The sequence below is a fragment of the Linepithema humile genome, chromosome 6 (genome assembly GCF_040581485.1).
Source record: "Linepithema humile isolate Giens D197 chromosome 6, Lhum_UNIL_v1.0, whole genome shotgun sequence".
Lineage (NCBI taxonomy): Eukaryota > Metazoa > Arthropoda > Insecta > Hymenoptera > Formicidae > Linepithema > Linepithema humile.
This window is the reverse complement of record NC_090133.1, coordinates 28,058,126-28,075,135: the sequence shown is the minus strand read 5'-3', so window position 1 is coordinate 28,075,135 and position 17,010 is coordinate 28,058,126. Positions and strand designations below refer to the sequence as shown.

Genomic DNA, 17,010 nt, shown 5'->3' with positions numbered 1-17,010 from the left:
CACTCGAATATCCATGTGGATTCCACGATGCCGATCTACATGGCAATAACGTGGATTTCACGTATTGCTTTAGTCGGGATAGTCTTCGCGTAATAACTGCTATCGCAGCCAGATGTTTGCAGGGTCTTTGTGATACGATCGCAAATCAACTAGTTTTGATTATATCTTAATATCATTAGTGAATTGAAACATCTGTGCGATCTTGATTTAGCAGAGCAGCTTCAAAATCTGCTTAGATTATTTGGATTATTATTGTTGCCAAACGCTGTTGATCCAAGCGATCATGCCGTACGTTTAAGCGACGATTCTAATCGCTGTTAAGTTCGGTGCTATTTAGTTGTCAACCATTTAAATGCCTTAGTTTAGTGTTGGAAAGAAACCACTTTTCGCATTGTTGCAATTTTCGAGAAACAAAAATACATTGTTGTATTGTGGAATTCTAAAGTTATGCAATCCCGGTTATAAGATACATTACCACGGTCAAACAAGAAATGCATTTAATCAGCACTACATCATCATATAGCATTGAAAAGGATATCGAGTAACAGTCATCGTATATCGCCGAGCGATAACTGCGTGGCAACGTTTTACGCCTGCTGCTAGTTCGAGATTTGAGGATCATAGAAAAGCTCAGTTCACGCCGTCATGCTCTCAAGCTATCAAGACTGTCAAACGCTCCACGTGACCTACTATCTATTTTCCTACTCCCCCTAACCGTTCCCCCTTTTCTCTCTCTCTCTCTCTCTCTCCCGTCTTCTATCTTCGCAAGAGAGGGAGACTCCAATGTGCTTATACACGCGAGTCCGTTAGGCACTGTCGTGCGTAAGCTCGCTATCGCGAGCAGTTCGATCGAAAGTATCAAAACGGTCGGGCCGAGAACGCACGGGGTGGTGCGAAAGGGATCAGCGAGCAACGGCTTTCGCCGTTGTCAGTGGAGCCACCTCGTCGTGATTCGCGCAGGGAGACGATAACAGGGGTGATCGCGCACCGCAGGAGGGGTGTTAAAGAAATCCACGTATTGACGCGCTGCGTGGTCACGCCGGCGCATTACCTCGGCATAGAGAGTACATCGTGGAGTGAAGAAGGACGAGAGAGCGGCGCGGGGAAAAACTTCCTCTCTCTCTTTCTCCGTCATCCCTTTCCGTATCTCCGTCTCCCTTTCTCTTGCTCTCGTGGGTCAAGCCAGAGCTTCGATCGCTCAATATTCAACCCCTTGCCTCACTACACGGGAGTCTCCGTGAGAGCAGCGGCTCCTCCACAGTGGCACGAATCGCCGCGACCGTTCCTTCCTTTGCGCCCTCGCCCGCGAAGCTGTTCGATCGCGACCGACGTGATCCGCCGGAGAAGGGAAGTTACCGCAGCACTCCAGAGGAACCAGCACGCGAGTGGCAGCGCGCCTCTTTCACATTTTCTCTCTGTCGTTCTGGAAAATTTTCACCGCATTCTCGCACTTTTCCGGTTTTTATCACCGTCCGAAATCGTAGAGCGAGATGGAGGGCAAGAAAGTCGAACAGTATTACACTCCACCGCCGAAGCTTGGAAAATGGGAGGGCTTTCGAGTCTTCGTCTGGAACTCCGAGACGGGACAATTTTTAGGGCGTACCGGCGCCAGTTGGGGTGAGTTTCACAGCAGTATTCATAGCAGCTAATATTAGCTTTATTCCCTCTTCGCGTAGACTTTATTCTTTACATTTTTCACTTACCCTTCAGATCAAACTACCAATTATTGATTTTAATTGTCAAAATTTGATTAATTATAGAAGTCGGAATATTCCTTATAACAATAATAGCATCTGATTTTGATATGTTTTGTAGATAAATGTCAATAGTTTATATATATATATATATATATATATATATATATATATATAAAGTTGTAATAAACACATAATATATTCTTCAAAAGTCATGTTAGATAGAGAGTGAATCATTTGCATTTGGCGTGTAGCGTCGTTAAAAAATTTCAATAATTTAAAAATAGAATAATGTATACTTTGTGTGCTAAATTAATCTAATTAACAGTTTAATAATCTGTACATATAAAGGAAAGGACTTGTAAATAGATTGATTGTGCAAAATATTACATTCTTCCAATTATTTGTATATTAATTCACATTTATATTATATTATTTTATTCAACAATTAACACGTTGAGTTTGATAATATATAAAAAATTAATGAAATAATAGTTAGTAATTGTGTGTGAAACTGATAACATTAAACATATTTTTATTATAATATATTTTTTTATTTTTGAATACGTTAGCGATCAATGTTCAATTGTGCTGTCACTAGCGCACGCTTCCTTTATTTTTGAATATTTTATTTTTATAACATGAATCATTGGCGAAAAGTGATATTTTTAAATTTATATGAATCATTTATTTCCAAGAACTATAAAAGTTTTAATAGAGAAATGCGAGTATCGAATTGTGCGACAACGTTTCATTACGTAATAACACATTAATGATGGTAGTTGTACGCCATTGTCATATTTTCCGCGTTAAAAAGTTTTATTTCGACATTTTTAATACTTATTATTATAATAACTTGATTTTATGTGCAAAAATAAAACATTTAAAATAGTTAAATCCACAAAAAATCGAAACTCATACATTATAATATGTTGATGATGATTAACTTAATTGATTATTATAATTTAATTTGGAATTTTATTTCTTTTTAATTATTCACATGCATATATTAATGTGCATATTGTTTCATTTACTAAAAACAATTTTTAATGATTTTAATATCTAAGAACTGTTATCGGCGCATGTGTATTGTAATTTACTCGACATTATATTGTTACATAATTTGTGTTTTTTACATATAAGTTGATTTGCTTCTTTAAATAGCACTAGCTTCAATATTATATCATTATACAAAAGAATCCACTTACAGAGATGAAGATTTATTGAACGGCGAACGGCGATAGTTATGTAAGATGTAGTTTCTTCTATCGGAAGAATTCCACATAAGACTTCGCTCGTGCACAATACTGTTTATCCTCATTGTAAAATACACAGTGATCCAAGAAAAGTGCAAAATTAGTACCAAAAGCACACAATTGAACGAATAAAACATAAGATCTAATTACGCGTATTTGTCTAATTACATATCTATATATTTAACAATATAAATCATACACAAAAATTAAAATGTAATCTAGAAATTACGTAAGCGCTTGGAAACTAAAAAATTTCGAATTAAAAGTGAAGGTAATAAATAATTATATTTAATCAATTATATTTAAACAAACAATTATATTTAATAAAAAAATAATCTTTTATTAATTTACATTTGTACTAACATTTTTTTAATTTAATTCAATATATATTTTCAATATATACGTTCATATTATCAAACTAATTAAAAATGCGAGGCAAATGTAAAATGATGATGAAAGCAATGAAGATAATTGGTACTATTTTCTCTCATTCTTGCTAATTAATGTATGTAGAAGAGAATATTTTTCCATGCATGTTGGGATTATCTTCATCCATTTTCTGTGAGCTAATGTTTACATATCAGCTAGACTCAAGGTCTTAATGTATTGGTACAGGTTGATGATATATTTTTTCCTCATACATTAGAGCGGCAGCAAATGAAAAATATCTTACGCGATAAGTACGAGCTTCTTAGCTGCTGAGGTTTTTAAATACTGATATAGCTTGGATATCTCTTATTAATAGTCTGTGTTTAATGTTACGCATATATCCTGTTTTGCTAAATTAGCATTTGCAACAGGATTTTTACACCTTATTGTTAGCGAGATATGTATTACATACGCAGCCATACTTTCCTTATTTACTGACTCTTTATATAAGCATCAAATAAAGACTAATTTTTACTTATTTTTTATCGGTAACAGATTATTTTATTCTTTTGTTTCTAAATGAAGTACTTTGCTTTTATTTTTGTAAACTAAAACAAACAATTTTAATTCAACAAATTTTTAACTTAATTTTTGTAAATATTACTTATAAACAATTCAAAATAATTCATTATCTAAGCATTCTATATGTATTACATCTGATTTTATTTAATATATGTATTATTTATATTTAAAAAGAGTGCGTATTTGTGTGTGTGTTTAGTTGAACCAGTAAAATATTTTTTAATAATTTGAATATTTTTATTTTGTTTTGTTTTTTAATTATTGATAATTATAATAAATTTATTAATATATGAGGAAAAGCGCGGCCAGCATGACTTTTATGTAAATTTTATAAATATAATAGTTCAATGAAGTAGTTTTATGAAATTTATCTTAAATTTTACAAGAAAATAATAATTTTAAACATAGAAATCATCTAGTGGAAGAGAAAAATAACGATTGTTGTGATTTTTTCCCTTTATATCAATATTAGTAGCACTTGTGTTATAAAGATAAAATTTTATTTTGAAAAAGATAAATGCTGCCAAGTAGTTGTGTTACTATGTTAGATCTTTATATGCAGCTTACACAATAGATTTGAAAAAGTACAACTATATTGAATTGTTCAAAAAATTTTATAATTTTTTATGAAAATAAAATTGAAAACAAAAACTTTCCAACAATCCAATATACATAATGCAAAGCTTACTTCAAAATATATTTATTTCGTTATAACGCTTCGCAATCCTTTAAAGATTAATAAATAATTTAAAAGCTTATTCTTGGTAGATAATTGCAATGCATGTAAGAATTAATATACTTAAATTCTTTTTCATAAAAATAATACACCATAGTGTAGCATTGTAATTATTTATTACTTTAGTTGAATGGTTTGTGACGAAATCCGACAAAATCAGAGTCTACGGCTTCCTTTGCTCGTATATCAGAGGTGTTCGACCTTGCTGGACTTCCGTTAATTTATCATTATACTCTCTTGTCTCAGATTACAGTAAAAAGACAGATAAGTACGAACGCATCTCGTACAAATTGAAATATACATTGTGATATTGGAATATAATTTAGTTCAACCTTTCAATATTTTATTTACTTGATGTATATAATTTTTTTCACATATATCTTTTATAGTTTAAACATTTATTGCTTCTTCGCTAATCTTCTCTCTCTTTCTCTCTCTCTTTCTCACTACCTTTCCCTCCCTCTTTCTTTCCTACTTTACCATTGTTTTCTACTCTCCGTTACTTTTCTGTTGAGGTCGATCGATTTCAGCCAAAATCAATATGAACCGTCTCTATCACCATCTCGCAGAAATTGTATAGTCGGATTTCTATATACTAGACAGTGTTAGCGTCTGCGCGCTGTTAATAGAATCAGTTTATGTGGTTGAATGTTCTACATTTGAATTTAATCTTGCATATCTTTTGAAAAACGTAAAAAAATTTTTTAGAAAAACTTTGGTAAGAAGATTTATAACACTAAGGTTTATTTGAAACATTTTTCGAATAACAAATAGTTCAGAAGATAATCGCGTGGAAAGACTATAATAGATCACCTTGTATAAAGACTGAAATTACTGATATAAATTTTTGAATTATTGCTTTTATTCTCTTAATGTTTAAATTATTTAGATAACAATTATTATTTTAAAAAGCATATAATTAAAAAGAACTAAATAATTTGCCTCTCATGAAGGATATATGATAGCAAAATTCAATTTATCTCATACAAAGCGTCAGTAAAACTTAAGATAGCAATTGTCAATGATTGTAATTATCGTTAAGTAATATCAGTCTATAAGAATTCTGAATTATAAAACAATTTGTGTAAATTGTAGAGATAAAAAATGAAAATTTAGCTTTTTATTTTTAAACAGAAGTATAAATTTATATTGCAATGTGAAAGTTTAATCGATATTTTTGAAAACATATTGTAGAACAGTGTGATTTTTTTTCAACAATGTATTGTTATGTACACACGCGCGTCTATTTGTCAATAATTTGTGTAACAAACGTACATGTCATCGCTTAGCCAATTCTAATTCAGACCAATTAAGCGCTGGATCATAATTGTCTCGGTGTTCTAACCTTCGACGAGCATGTCATAGCAACAATAGTAGATCAGTCTCAATATTAATCCAGAGTCAGATAATATATTTTACATATAAGAACACGATTGCTAGTATCATTGTCTTATATAAATTCAATAATTTATCTCTGTATAAAAAATTATAAAAATTACATAAATTTCTATAATATCTTCCATAACGAATTCATGATAACTGATAAAAATAAAAATAAAGAAATTACAAATGTGTCATTTTATAATAGATTGCATGATTCAAAAAAAGCTATGATAAAAATCGATTTACGATTATATAATAAAGAAACTTTGGTGTTTCAAGTACTTCGATCAATTTTATAGAATTAGCCTTGATATACTTAACTATATGATACACGCAGAAAACAAGAGCTCGGTAATCCGTGCATGAAGTTGTTCAACGCATCATCTTCATTTTTCTCCGAATTCAAAGCATATACATTATTTGAATGTTCATAGCGTATAAATAAGAAATACAAATATTTTTATGTAAAGAATTTGTCTCTTATCGAAATATTTTATACAATACGTTCAACAGAAGTTACATAATGTATGTTCTAAAAAAAAATAAGACCTTGTATCTTAAAGAATACATGCCACTTAGCGTGTATTCTAACACCTATCATATTTAGAATAAATTACGTAAAGTTAATTTTTCAGTAAATAGTTTATTATTAAATAAATCAATAAATCTTTATCTACGTGTTTTAATCGTTAATTCAATTGCGCGCATTAAAACAATATATTAGCTTTTGTTTAGAGTAAAAAAAAATTCAGTATTACATCACAATATTAATCAAAATCGATGCTTAGCTTCATTTGTAGGTTTATTTTCAGCTTGCATTAATAAAATTAATATTTCTAAGCAGATTCTTCGGAAAAAAACTTACAATTATTAATTTTCACACAATGACATTTAAAATGTTTCAAGTAGAAATTCATTAACTTTGTTCATTTAAGATCAAAATGATTATAAATCGAAGCTTCGATAATAATATAATTAGATAATTATGTTTTAAGCTAAGATTTTGCTGTTCTACGTGATTTTCTACGCCGTCCTATCCGGCTTCTTCGGTGCAATGCTCGCTGTGTTCTATCAGACGTTGGACCCTAACGCACCTAAATGGCAGCTGGATAATTCATTGATCGGCAGCAACCCTGGTCTCGGTTTTAGGCCTATGCCTCCCGAAAGCAACGTTGAAAGTACCTTGATTTGGTACAAGGCTAGCGACGAGGGTAACTACCTTCATTGGACTAGAGAGTTGGACAAATTCTTGGAAGGTGAGAGAAACACACTTGAAACGCAATTCACAGTATAAAACCAGTGGCGAGATCGAACGATGTTTGTCTGAAAAATTAAACTTAGCTATTCACCGATTACGTATCGATTATTTTGTGAGAGTATATACTTTAAAGAAACATTTCCCGTGCAGAATACCAGAAACCACCTAGTGGCACAAATGGCGTCGAACAGAGAGTAAACTGTGATTACGGTAGGCCAGCACCGCCAGGCAAAGTTTGCGATGTAAATATGTCCTCCTGGGGACAATGTACGAAGGCCAACAAATATGGCTATAATAAGTCCGCACCTTGCATTTTCTTGAAATTAAATAAGGTTCGTATATATTTTCTCTGTGCAAAACTTTTTTATAATTAAATAAAACTTCAGATTTAAATAGAGTCATCAAGTGTCATACTTCGCGATTAATTAAGAACACACCTAACTTAACAATTTTATAAATTTCGGATAATTTTATTGTTGTTCGCTTGTAACAATTTAAAAGACCTTTAATTATATCTACTTTTTCATGCTCTAATCATGTTATTAGATTTAATACAGAGTTCAGTATTAAACGACTCTGGATCCAGTTTAAAGTTATCGGCACAATACAATTGTACTGTAAATTTATTTCAGATATTTGGATGGCTACCGAAATTTTATAACGATACCAACCATTTGCCGGACTTTATGCCGGCGGATCTCAAGGAGCATATCAAGCAGGAATCAGGCAGCAATAGAATGGACACCGTGTGGGTATCCTGCGCCGGTGAAAATCCAGCCGATATAGAAAATATGGGTGCGATTCAATACATTCCACGTCGTGGTTTTCCCGGTTACTATTTTCCATTCAAGAATACCGCGGGATATCTTAGCCCCCTCGTAGCTGTGTTCTTCGAAAAGCCCAAGTGTACGTATATATTTTATTTTAATCTAACGCAATGTTCTCAAAATGGGAAACAGTTTATTATTAATAACCAATTTAAAAAATCGATTGATTTAAATATCTCTAACAATCGATTAATTCTTATTGTGTGTAGTGTGCTAAACGTATCGTAAGTCTCAATTGATACGTTCACAGCTCTGAATCTCTCGTTGATTCGCTCTCTTCGTGACACCACTTGAACTATTCAATATGCGTTTGCAGTCGATTCGGTATTGATCGCGGTACAGTAAACGACAAAAATATGCCAATTTCTGTCAGCGCGGATGCGATATTTACAAGTCTATAATCATTTATGAGGATAGTCTGGAAAATAAAGAGAATTTGATAAAAAAATCATTAAAATTTTCAAAGAAACTTAATAACTTGTCAAGCATCGCTAATTCATACGCCTATAAAATCAATTTACAACTTACACAATTGGATTGCGGATATAAAAGGTTTGCAAAGATCGCAAATTTAGGAATAATTGACATTATTGATCTTATTATAGACGGAGTACTGATCAATATCGAGTGCAAGGCATGGGCGCACAACATATACCACGACAGATTCGAGAGGCGTGGTTCGGTACACTTCGAACTGATGGTGGACTAAAGCTGCTGCAGCTAATCGCTAATTAACATTGCTACCAACCGCGTCCAAGTAGGAAGCTGCAAGGGAATAGAACAGAGAGAAGACGTTTCTTTTTTTAATCTGCCTCGTTGATCGACCGTGATCACACTCCGTACCATCCGGTTTTCTATCTGCCGACGATACCGTTCCGGATCAGCTTTATTTCTTCTCTCTTGTTGTCACATCATCGATTCATTGTCTTTGTCATATATTTACAACAGTCGCGATCGCACTGTTCATAAACATCATAGACTATTAGTTGCCAAAAGAAGGAAACGGATAAAGAAAAAAGAAGAAAAAAAAGGCGGTATTAAACAGTAGGAGAAAATTAACTCCACGGAGTATAATAGAATGAAACAACAATAAAATCTGTAATAGAAGTGCACAAAACCAAACGGAGAAGAACAAAGATGAAACGAACAATTCCGCACAAAAGTCGAACGGTATCCTCCCTTATTTCTGCCAGGGTCGTGTTACGGAGTGATCTCGATTGAGTGGCTAGTTGATCGTTCGCAATACTTAATTCGCGCGCGCGAGAAAGAGATTCTGCTTTAGTTTAAAGTCGAACGCCCGTTCCAGGTAGATTTTTAAGCTTTTCGTCACACACGTCACGTTCCTTTTCACGACGACGAGCTTGGTCGATAAGTTTTCATAGCACCGCGAATGATCAATGATCTTAGTTCAGCCATGTAGATGTATTAGATTAGTATGCTTTTGCCCGCGCAAACTACGATACATCTTGGCATGTCGGTACGTTGAAATTCTTGGGCATTGGCAAAGAAAAGAGGTACCCGGTAAATTTTAATAGAAGACAGTAGGCACAAAGGGATACAAGTGCAAGAATTAGATTCAGTACTAATTGCTATTAAGAGATAATGGTAACCGTAGCACGTTATTAAAGATTTTCACTGGTGCTAATAGAGTTTCCCGAAGAAATTAGACACAAGTGAAGATAAAGTTATTATCACCCATCAATGTCTATATGTTGAATGCAGTTACGAGTTGTGAAAAGTTACACTTTCTCCGAAATTACTTCAATGTTGTCAATATCGATAAGATACAGTAAAATCCTTAACCAATATAATTCTCTACAAATTTTTGTTTATTAAAATACTGTTGAGTTCGAAGCGCTGAAGTATCTGAGTCATTAATTTGGGATTAGAAATTAGTAAGAAATTTCGATTTTAGTAAAAACAATGACGCTGAAGTTACCTTAATGTCTTAAAACGTAATTTTGCAACATAACATTGATCACTGATAAGAAATCTACATGTATAACTTGGCGCGCGTACACACACACACACACACATACACACACACGCGCGCGCGCACGCAATCTTGTAATATTTGTGTGCTATGTTTGTGTGTTATATATTACAAATTGTTACTTGTATCCCTTTGTTTCGGGTACTTTCAACTGATACTTAAAATTAAGAGTTATCATATTGAAATCTACTATGGAATATGATAAAAAAATATTATTACCAAAAGAATGAGTATTAAAAGTTTTGATCGGTTAAAACGATCGATGGTTATTGCTACCCAGTAATATGTTGAATATATATGATGATCTAGGATTCTACATGATGCATTTTTTCACGTGACCGGACTCTTGCACAACACTCGGATTCGCAAATTACCTATTGAGTTTTTAAATGTTCAAAAATTCTATAAATAATTCTATATTCTATAATCAACAAAAACTTGTACTTAAGTTTGCCGATATCATGTCATCATAAAAATTGTTTTATTTATTTATTTATTAAGACTAGAGTAAATAAGTTCAAAAGTCTGGAAATATTGGGAAAATATTTAATAAAAAATGTTATAAACTTAAAGAAATTACATGAAATTGAAGTTTTTAAAACAAGATTTTCAAATAACTTATAACTTTTAAAGCTTCCTTTTTATCTCATTGACTATAAATTCACAAGTGTATTAAATTCAATTTATTTTAGTTATAAATTTTCATAAATTTAAGAATAAGTTTTAATTAAAAACTTTTTAATTTAACATTCTATTAGTTCAAAAATGTATGAATCCAAAGAAATTCCTCGTTTTACGATTCGCTAAATGAAAAATCTGACTAAAAATATGCGTATATTTTAGAAATTGTAACATTATATTATGTAAAAAGTCTAAGATGACAAAAATAGATCCGAGTTTGTGTGTGTGTGCATAGATATATAAAATAAAAGAAGAGAAGATGCGTTGAGATGCATAAAATATAGAAATACAGATCATGATATATAGATTTATATAAAGAATTTATGAATTTAAAGATTTATGTGATATTAACGATCTGTATATTTAAGAGTCTATGGGCCCAAGGATCTTATTTGAGGATATACGAGGGCAAGAATCTATACACTCAGGAATCTATGAATCAACAGCAAGAATCAACAAGAATCTACAGATCTAAAGATTTGTATGTGGACCTAAGAATCCATATTGAAAAATTAATGAATACAAAAATTTGCAAATGCAATCTTCTGTAAGTCCAAGGATCTATTAATTTTACAAATTAATATTTGATTCGCAATTTCACAGATATTTTTGCGATCAATCGATAAAAACAGTATTGCAACACCATCAGTTCTGTATTGAGATATATTATGATAGTGTAAAGAAACTGTCACTCACGTTTAGTACTTAATAAATAAAAAGTTCTGAATAAAACTGCTATATAATTATTAACGAAGAAATGAAAAGCTTGTACTTAAAAAAAATTTGAAAGAACAATTGCGATCAGTGATTACTAATTTTTAACATAAATAAGGTGATAGTATGAAAAATGTTTATTGATCGTATACTAATAATATAAAAAATGTTAATGATATATATCAATAACCAAAGCATTAAAACTGTTGATGCATTAGCAGTAATACTGATCGTGATAGTCCTCTAAGTATGTAAATCGAATTTCCACCATTGGATTTCTGAATGTACTTAAATCGAAAACTTCATCGATTTCGAACTAAACGCGGAAAAATTTATATTAATTTTGTTATATGTCACGTAATGTAGAATTTTAAATGCTTATGACTTAATTATATTATATAATGAAATTACTTAATAATTTATTATTATTTTACGCAGTCTTGTGCTCTATGAGGTATTAAGTTTCTTCGCCGAAAAAAATTGTAGTATATTTTTGCGTAACGACACACGATATTATATTCTAACAGGGGAAAAAATACATTCTAGAAGCTTAAATGATCAAAATGTCGAAAAACGAACATTGAATCATCAGTACGAATACTTCCTAACGAAAATAAAGCTTGCAAAACAATGTATCTAATTCTGTGTACAATTATTTTATGTAGTTTTATTAGGTTAATATCACTGTGCGAATAATATGTACTACAGTAAACAAGTATCAGTTATGTAAAAATATAGATCTTAAAATCCATAAATCTATTAATTCGTGAATTTATTATTTATCACTGCTTTATATCTAATGCTTCTCTAAATCTACGACACCACAGCTTGAATGTTAAATAGATCCACGAATCTAGAGATTCACAGATCCATCGATTCACATGTGCACAAATTCCACATATTGAATAATATACAGATTAATAAAATGTAGATTGATAACATTTCTATGACACGTTTTAACAGCAACGTTTTAGCAGAAGGAGCTAATAATTTTTCAAGCATCTTTCAAGGTTCAAACATTTTGAATATGACAATGTTATGTGCAAAGGTACAAAAACGCGCCAAGTACATACATACATGCGATTGTTAGAACAGTATACACACATGTACATAAAAACCTATAGAAAAAATGTGTCATATTATATTTTATCTATAGAACAAACTCTGTTACACATTTTATCTATTAAAAAAACTATTATATATTAGATAAAAATACGAATTTTCGAGATATAATATTGTATCATTGATTGTAAAATTTATTTTTCTCTCTTTCTCGATTATCTTCTTTTGTGTGTTACTAATTATTTACTGTAATAAAATATGCATTTGCATTAATATTAAACATAAGACATTAATTAACATTATGTTAACGTGTTATTCAGTGTAGCAACGCGTCAAGTTTTTCAGCATTAATAATTTTTTTTAATTTTTATTGGCTTTTAAATATTTTAATAACTTAATAATAATCTTTTGTATAAAATATAAAATAATTTTCTATTTTGATAATAATAATGTGTATAATTTTTATTCTCATTTGCCGTCATTTTCTGATATATTTTTTATAGAATGGTAGAATTCTTTTAAAACAACGATTCTTTTAATAGATGAAATATATAACAGTTTTTTCTATAGATATAATATGACAAATTTTTTCTATTACATTTACACTCAGCTGTTACGGCCCGTTCACACCTAATCCTAGCCCTTTCTCAGGTAAGGACGTAAAACACGAGGACCTAAAGGACGTAAAAAAGATTACAAAGAAACTGGCGTATAACAAGAATGAATATATTTCAAAATCGTTAATCAAAAACGTACTTTTTTTTATTAAATAAATAATTTTAAATATACATACCATTATTTATCAGTTCACGTTTGTGTAAAACTAATCATTTTCATTTTTAATTTATATTTATAATACATATATGTATATATATTACAAAAAAATAAATAAATTATAAACATAGAGAAAATAGAAAAGAATAACAATGAATAAAATTCCTTAGAAACATTAAAAAAATGTAAATATATAAAATATACAAATATAAGAGATGTAGAAACATGACATAAAAATTTGAAAAATAAAATTATTTAATTAAAATCTGAAAAATTAGAATATTAAGTTACAATCTGAAAATGAATATAAAGACAGAAAATTAAAATTTTCATAAAGTTACATCAAACAGCACGTTAAGAAATTTTCTTAAACAACATGTATATTTGAAGAACGTTCGGGGGACATTCCGAAGATATCGTATCTCTCAAAGATATCTCTAAGATGTCTTTTGGACATCTTTTGGATATGTGTGTTATGTGGGAGATATGTGGGAGATATACATATACGTATAAAGAAATATTAAAGTCTAAAAAATCATACTTGACAAATTACACCTGAAATATAAAAACGTTTAATAAAAAATCTAGAAAATATTGACTTTGTTTTAAGAAACTCTTCTTCATTTTTCATTATCATAATATACCATTGTTCGATAACCTAAAACAAATGAATGTGAGTATTATCGAATTGGAAATTTTATTTTGTACATTTATGTTTATTGAAGATTCCATTTGCATCGTTTTACACACAAGAGATCGACAACTACGACGGCAATCATGTAAAAAATTGAAAAACCATTCATATCGCTTAAGTAATAAGTAATCATAAAAGAATACAAATAAAATCTTCAAATAAACGTAAAATTCTTTCACCAAAAAGTAAATAGAGGATAATATACGTAATAGTATATAACAAAATAATTTAAAATAGAAATTTCAATTATAAAAATTAAAATAATAGTTTATTTGCTATTAAGACGTCAATGAAGGCGTTTAAACGTTTAAAAGATTTATGGAAAATTTAAAAGATTTTATTTGAAAAGAGCAAAGTATCTCATAAAATTGCAGAAAACTTTACTATCTCGATTGTGAAAATTATTCTCTATACATTTAAACAGCATCTAAACGTCTTTTAATATATTGCTTTATTAGCGCAAGAAATTTTTTTCGTTTTTCCAAAGAAAATCTTGCTGTTTGCCCACGAAGTTTTGTCATTATCTTTGTCATCGACAAATTACAAACTCACTGTCAAAGCAGAAGTTTCAAAATTTATCGATGCAAAGAAATAAAAAGAATACAAAATTTGTATAAAATTGTTTAATCTTGCCTAACAAAAAATCCTACCTAATAAAACAATTCTATCTAATAGAAAATCCTACCTAATAAAAGAGATCTAAATATCTGAAAACTCATATAAATCAAATAAACCGAGAAACGCGGATAAAATAACAATTTAACGATTAACGATTTAATTTATAAGTTATCGATTTAATTTCACGTTATACACATTTTCGTGCACGCAAATGACATCTCTCACTTGAGAGAATTCCGAGGATAACAACCTCGGCGTTTTTCGAGTGATGCTTATGTTAGCGCAGAGCTCAGCTCAGTTACCGCTATTTGCATCGAAAATCCGAGAGCGACTGTCTCGATGTTTCTCGCAAGACGCTAATTGCATCCGAAATTTGTGTTGATGGTCGACCATTATTCAATCGTTCGATCATATCAACGTTTCGATATCTGTGCTCAACCATCATCGATGGGACCACGAATTTTGAAAGTCCATGCTCAACCATGGGATCAACACTGGAACTATCGACGATTAACATCGTATACCAATTTTTATTTCTTTTTCTTTTTTTTATAAAAAGTGATGAAGAGAAAAAGTACATTAATCAATTTAATCATTTAATACAATGCAACAAGTCACAGAAAAAATTTCAGGAAATGCAACATTATAAATTTAAATAATTATTCTAAATAATTCTGAAAAAAATAAACCGATTATTTTGACCGCTTTGGTAGTTCTAGTGCTAAGCCATAGAACCACAGATGCATGGGTAGGCTAGGAAAGGTAACGAAGAAATTGGCGTGTAGCAAGAATAAATAATTTCAAAATTGTTAATAAAAAATGCACTCTTTTTTTATCAGAAAAATTATTTCGAATATACCATAATTTCGTCATATATTTACGTTCGTGTAAAAGAATTTTCTTTTTTATTTTTAATTTATATTTGTGATATGTATATATGTATTTTAAAATTGTTTTACTTTTGCTTTTCAACGCCAATTTGTATAATATTTAACCCTGGAAAGGATATAAAAGATATAAATCACTTACTGTAGGGAAGGGAGAAATAAAAGTACACGTTACAGAAAAAAAGAATTTCGCTATCGCAATAAAATATTCGTTGCTGTTGCATATTAAATATGTTAGCGGCAGCAAATTCTTCTTTTCCGTGTATTAACAATTTTTTTCTTTTATTTTATGTATAATCTTAATGTATAATCTTTTTTAAATATTTCTTTTCTTCTATATTTTTTTCTCGTATAAAAAAATATATAAATAAATATATAAATAAATATATAAACAAACATAAATATATAAACAAACATAAATACATTATTCGGGATAAAAGTATATTGGGTTACTTAGAAAGTTTGTAATAATTTTTATAATAAAATTGAAAACAATTTTTACATGTTTAGGGTCATTTTTGTTGAATAATATATGCATAGTTGTTTTCGACAACTTTTCGCCATCTTTAACAACTTGTGCATACATTATTAAATACAGATATATAAAAATATAAAAATTATTTTCAACTTTGTCATAAAAAATTCTACAAACTCTTCGAATAATTCAATATATCTTGCCCTGATCCGTCAATCATCAAATATATTTAAGAAATGTTCCAGGGTTAAATATTCATCAACGCATCTAAATCTTAGCCAATCCATTTAAGATGTTGGATCAAAGAAATAGTGTACTTTTCATAATTTTATTTAAAGTATTCTTGTATATGATTATATTTTTAATATTATATGATTAATATTTAATATGTGTTGATTCAAAGGGCTATTAGACCGATGAAAGTTGTTCGGGCTCAATCGAAATCAAAATTAGAAACACTTTGCTTTTTTTGTACAACGCATTTTGCAGGTTACATATTTTTTAATGATTTTTATAATTATAATCTAATATAAAATTATATAATTAAAAAAACAAGTACTTCGTTTTTAAAAAATAAATGCACGTGCAATTCGAAATATTTGAAAAAAATACGTGAGAATAAAATTTTGATATAATTATAATATTATAAAGCGATAAAAATTATACAGTCTGCAAAGTGTTTGGAAAGTATATTTTTACACTATTGTTTGATCCACTATCTTAATAATAAAAGACTAATTAGACTAACTCACCGATCGATGCGCAGCAGCGGAGTTGTCGTTCTGTTGATCTGCATAGTTGATGATCTGTAAAATACGAAAATAAATCAAGATTACAGTTGCGTTCAAAATAATGAATATTTACAACATCTTCAACAAATGAATGAATTATTATTTACCGTAAAGTCGCTCCGCCGGCGCCCGATGCTCCTCCTGAGCCTCCTCCTCCTCTCAGTCCTCAGAGTTTTCGCAGCCCTCGCAGTTTTTCAAAGCATTCACACGCGATCG

The 17,010-nt window shown here is 30.2% G+C and overlaps 1 protein-coding gene across 1 annotated transcript; it reads left to right on the top strand.

Moving 5' to 3' along the window:
- Positions 1-819: 819 nt before the first annotated feature.
- Positions 820-12,256, top strand: LOC105671440 (sodium/potassium-transporting ATPase subunit beta-2). Its single transcript, XM_012365625.2, has 5 exons — positions 820-1,617; positions 7,016-7,276; positions 7,429-7,610; positions 7,911-8,184; positions 8,711-12,256. Exons 1-5 carry the CDS (start codon positions 1,491-1,493, stop codon positions 8,812-8,814), a joined length of 948 nt encoding a protein of 315 aa, XP_012221048.2. The 5' UTR covers positions 820-1,490; the 3' UTR covers positions 8,815-12,256.
- The last annotated feature ends 4,754 nt before the right edge of the window (positions 12,257-17,010 follow it).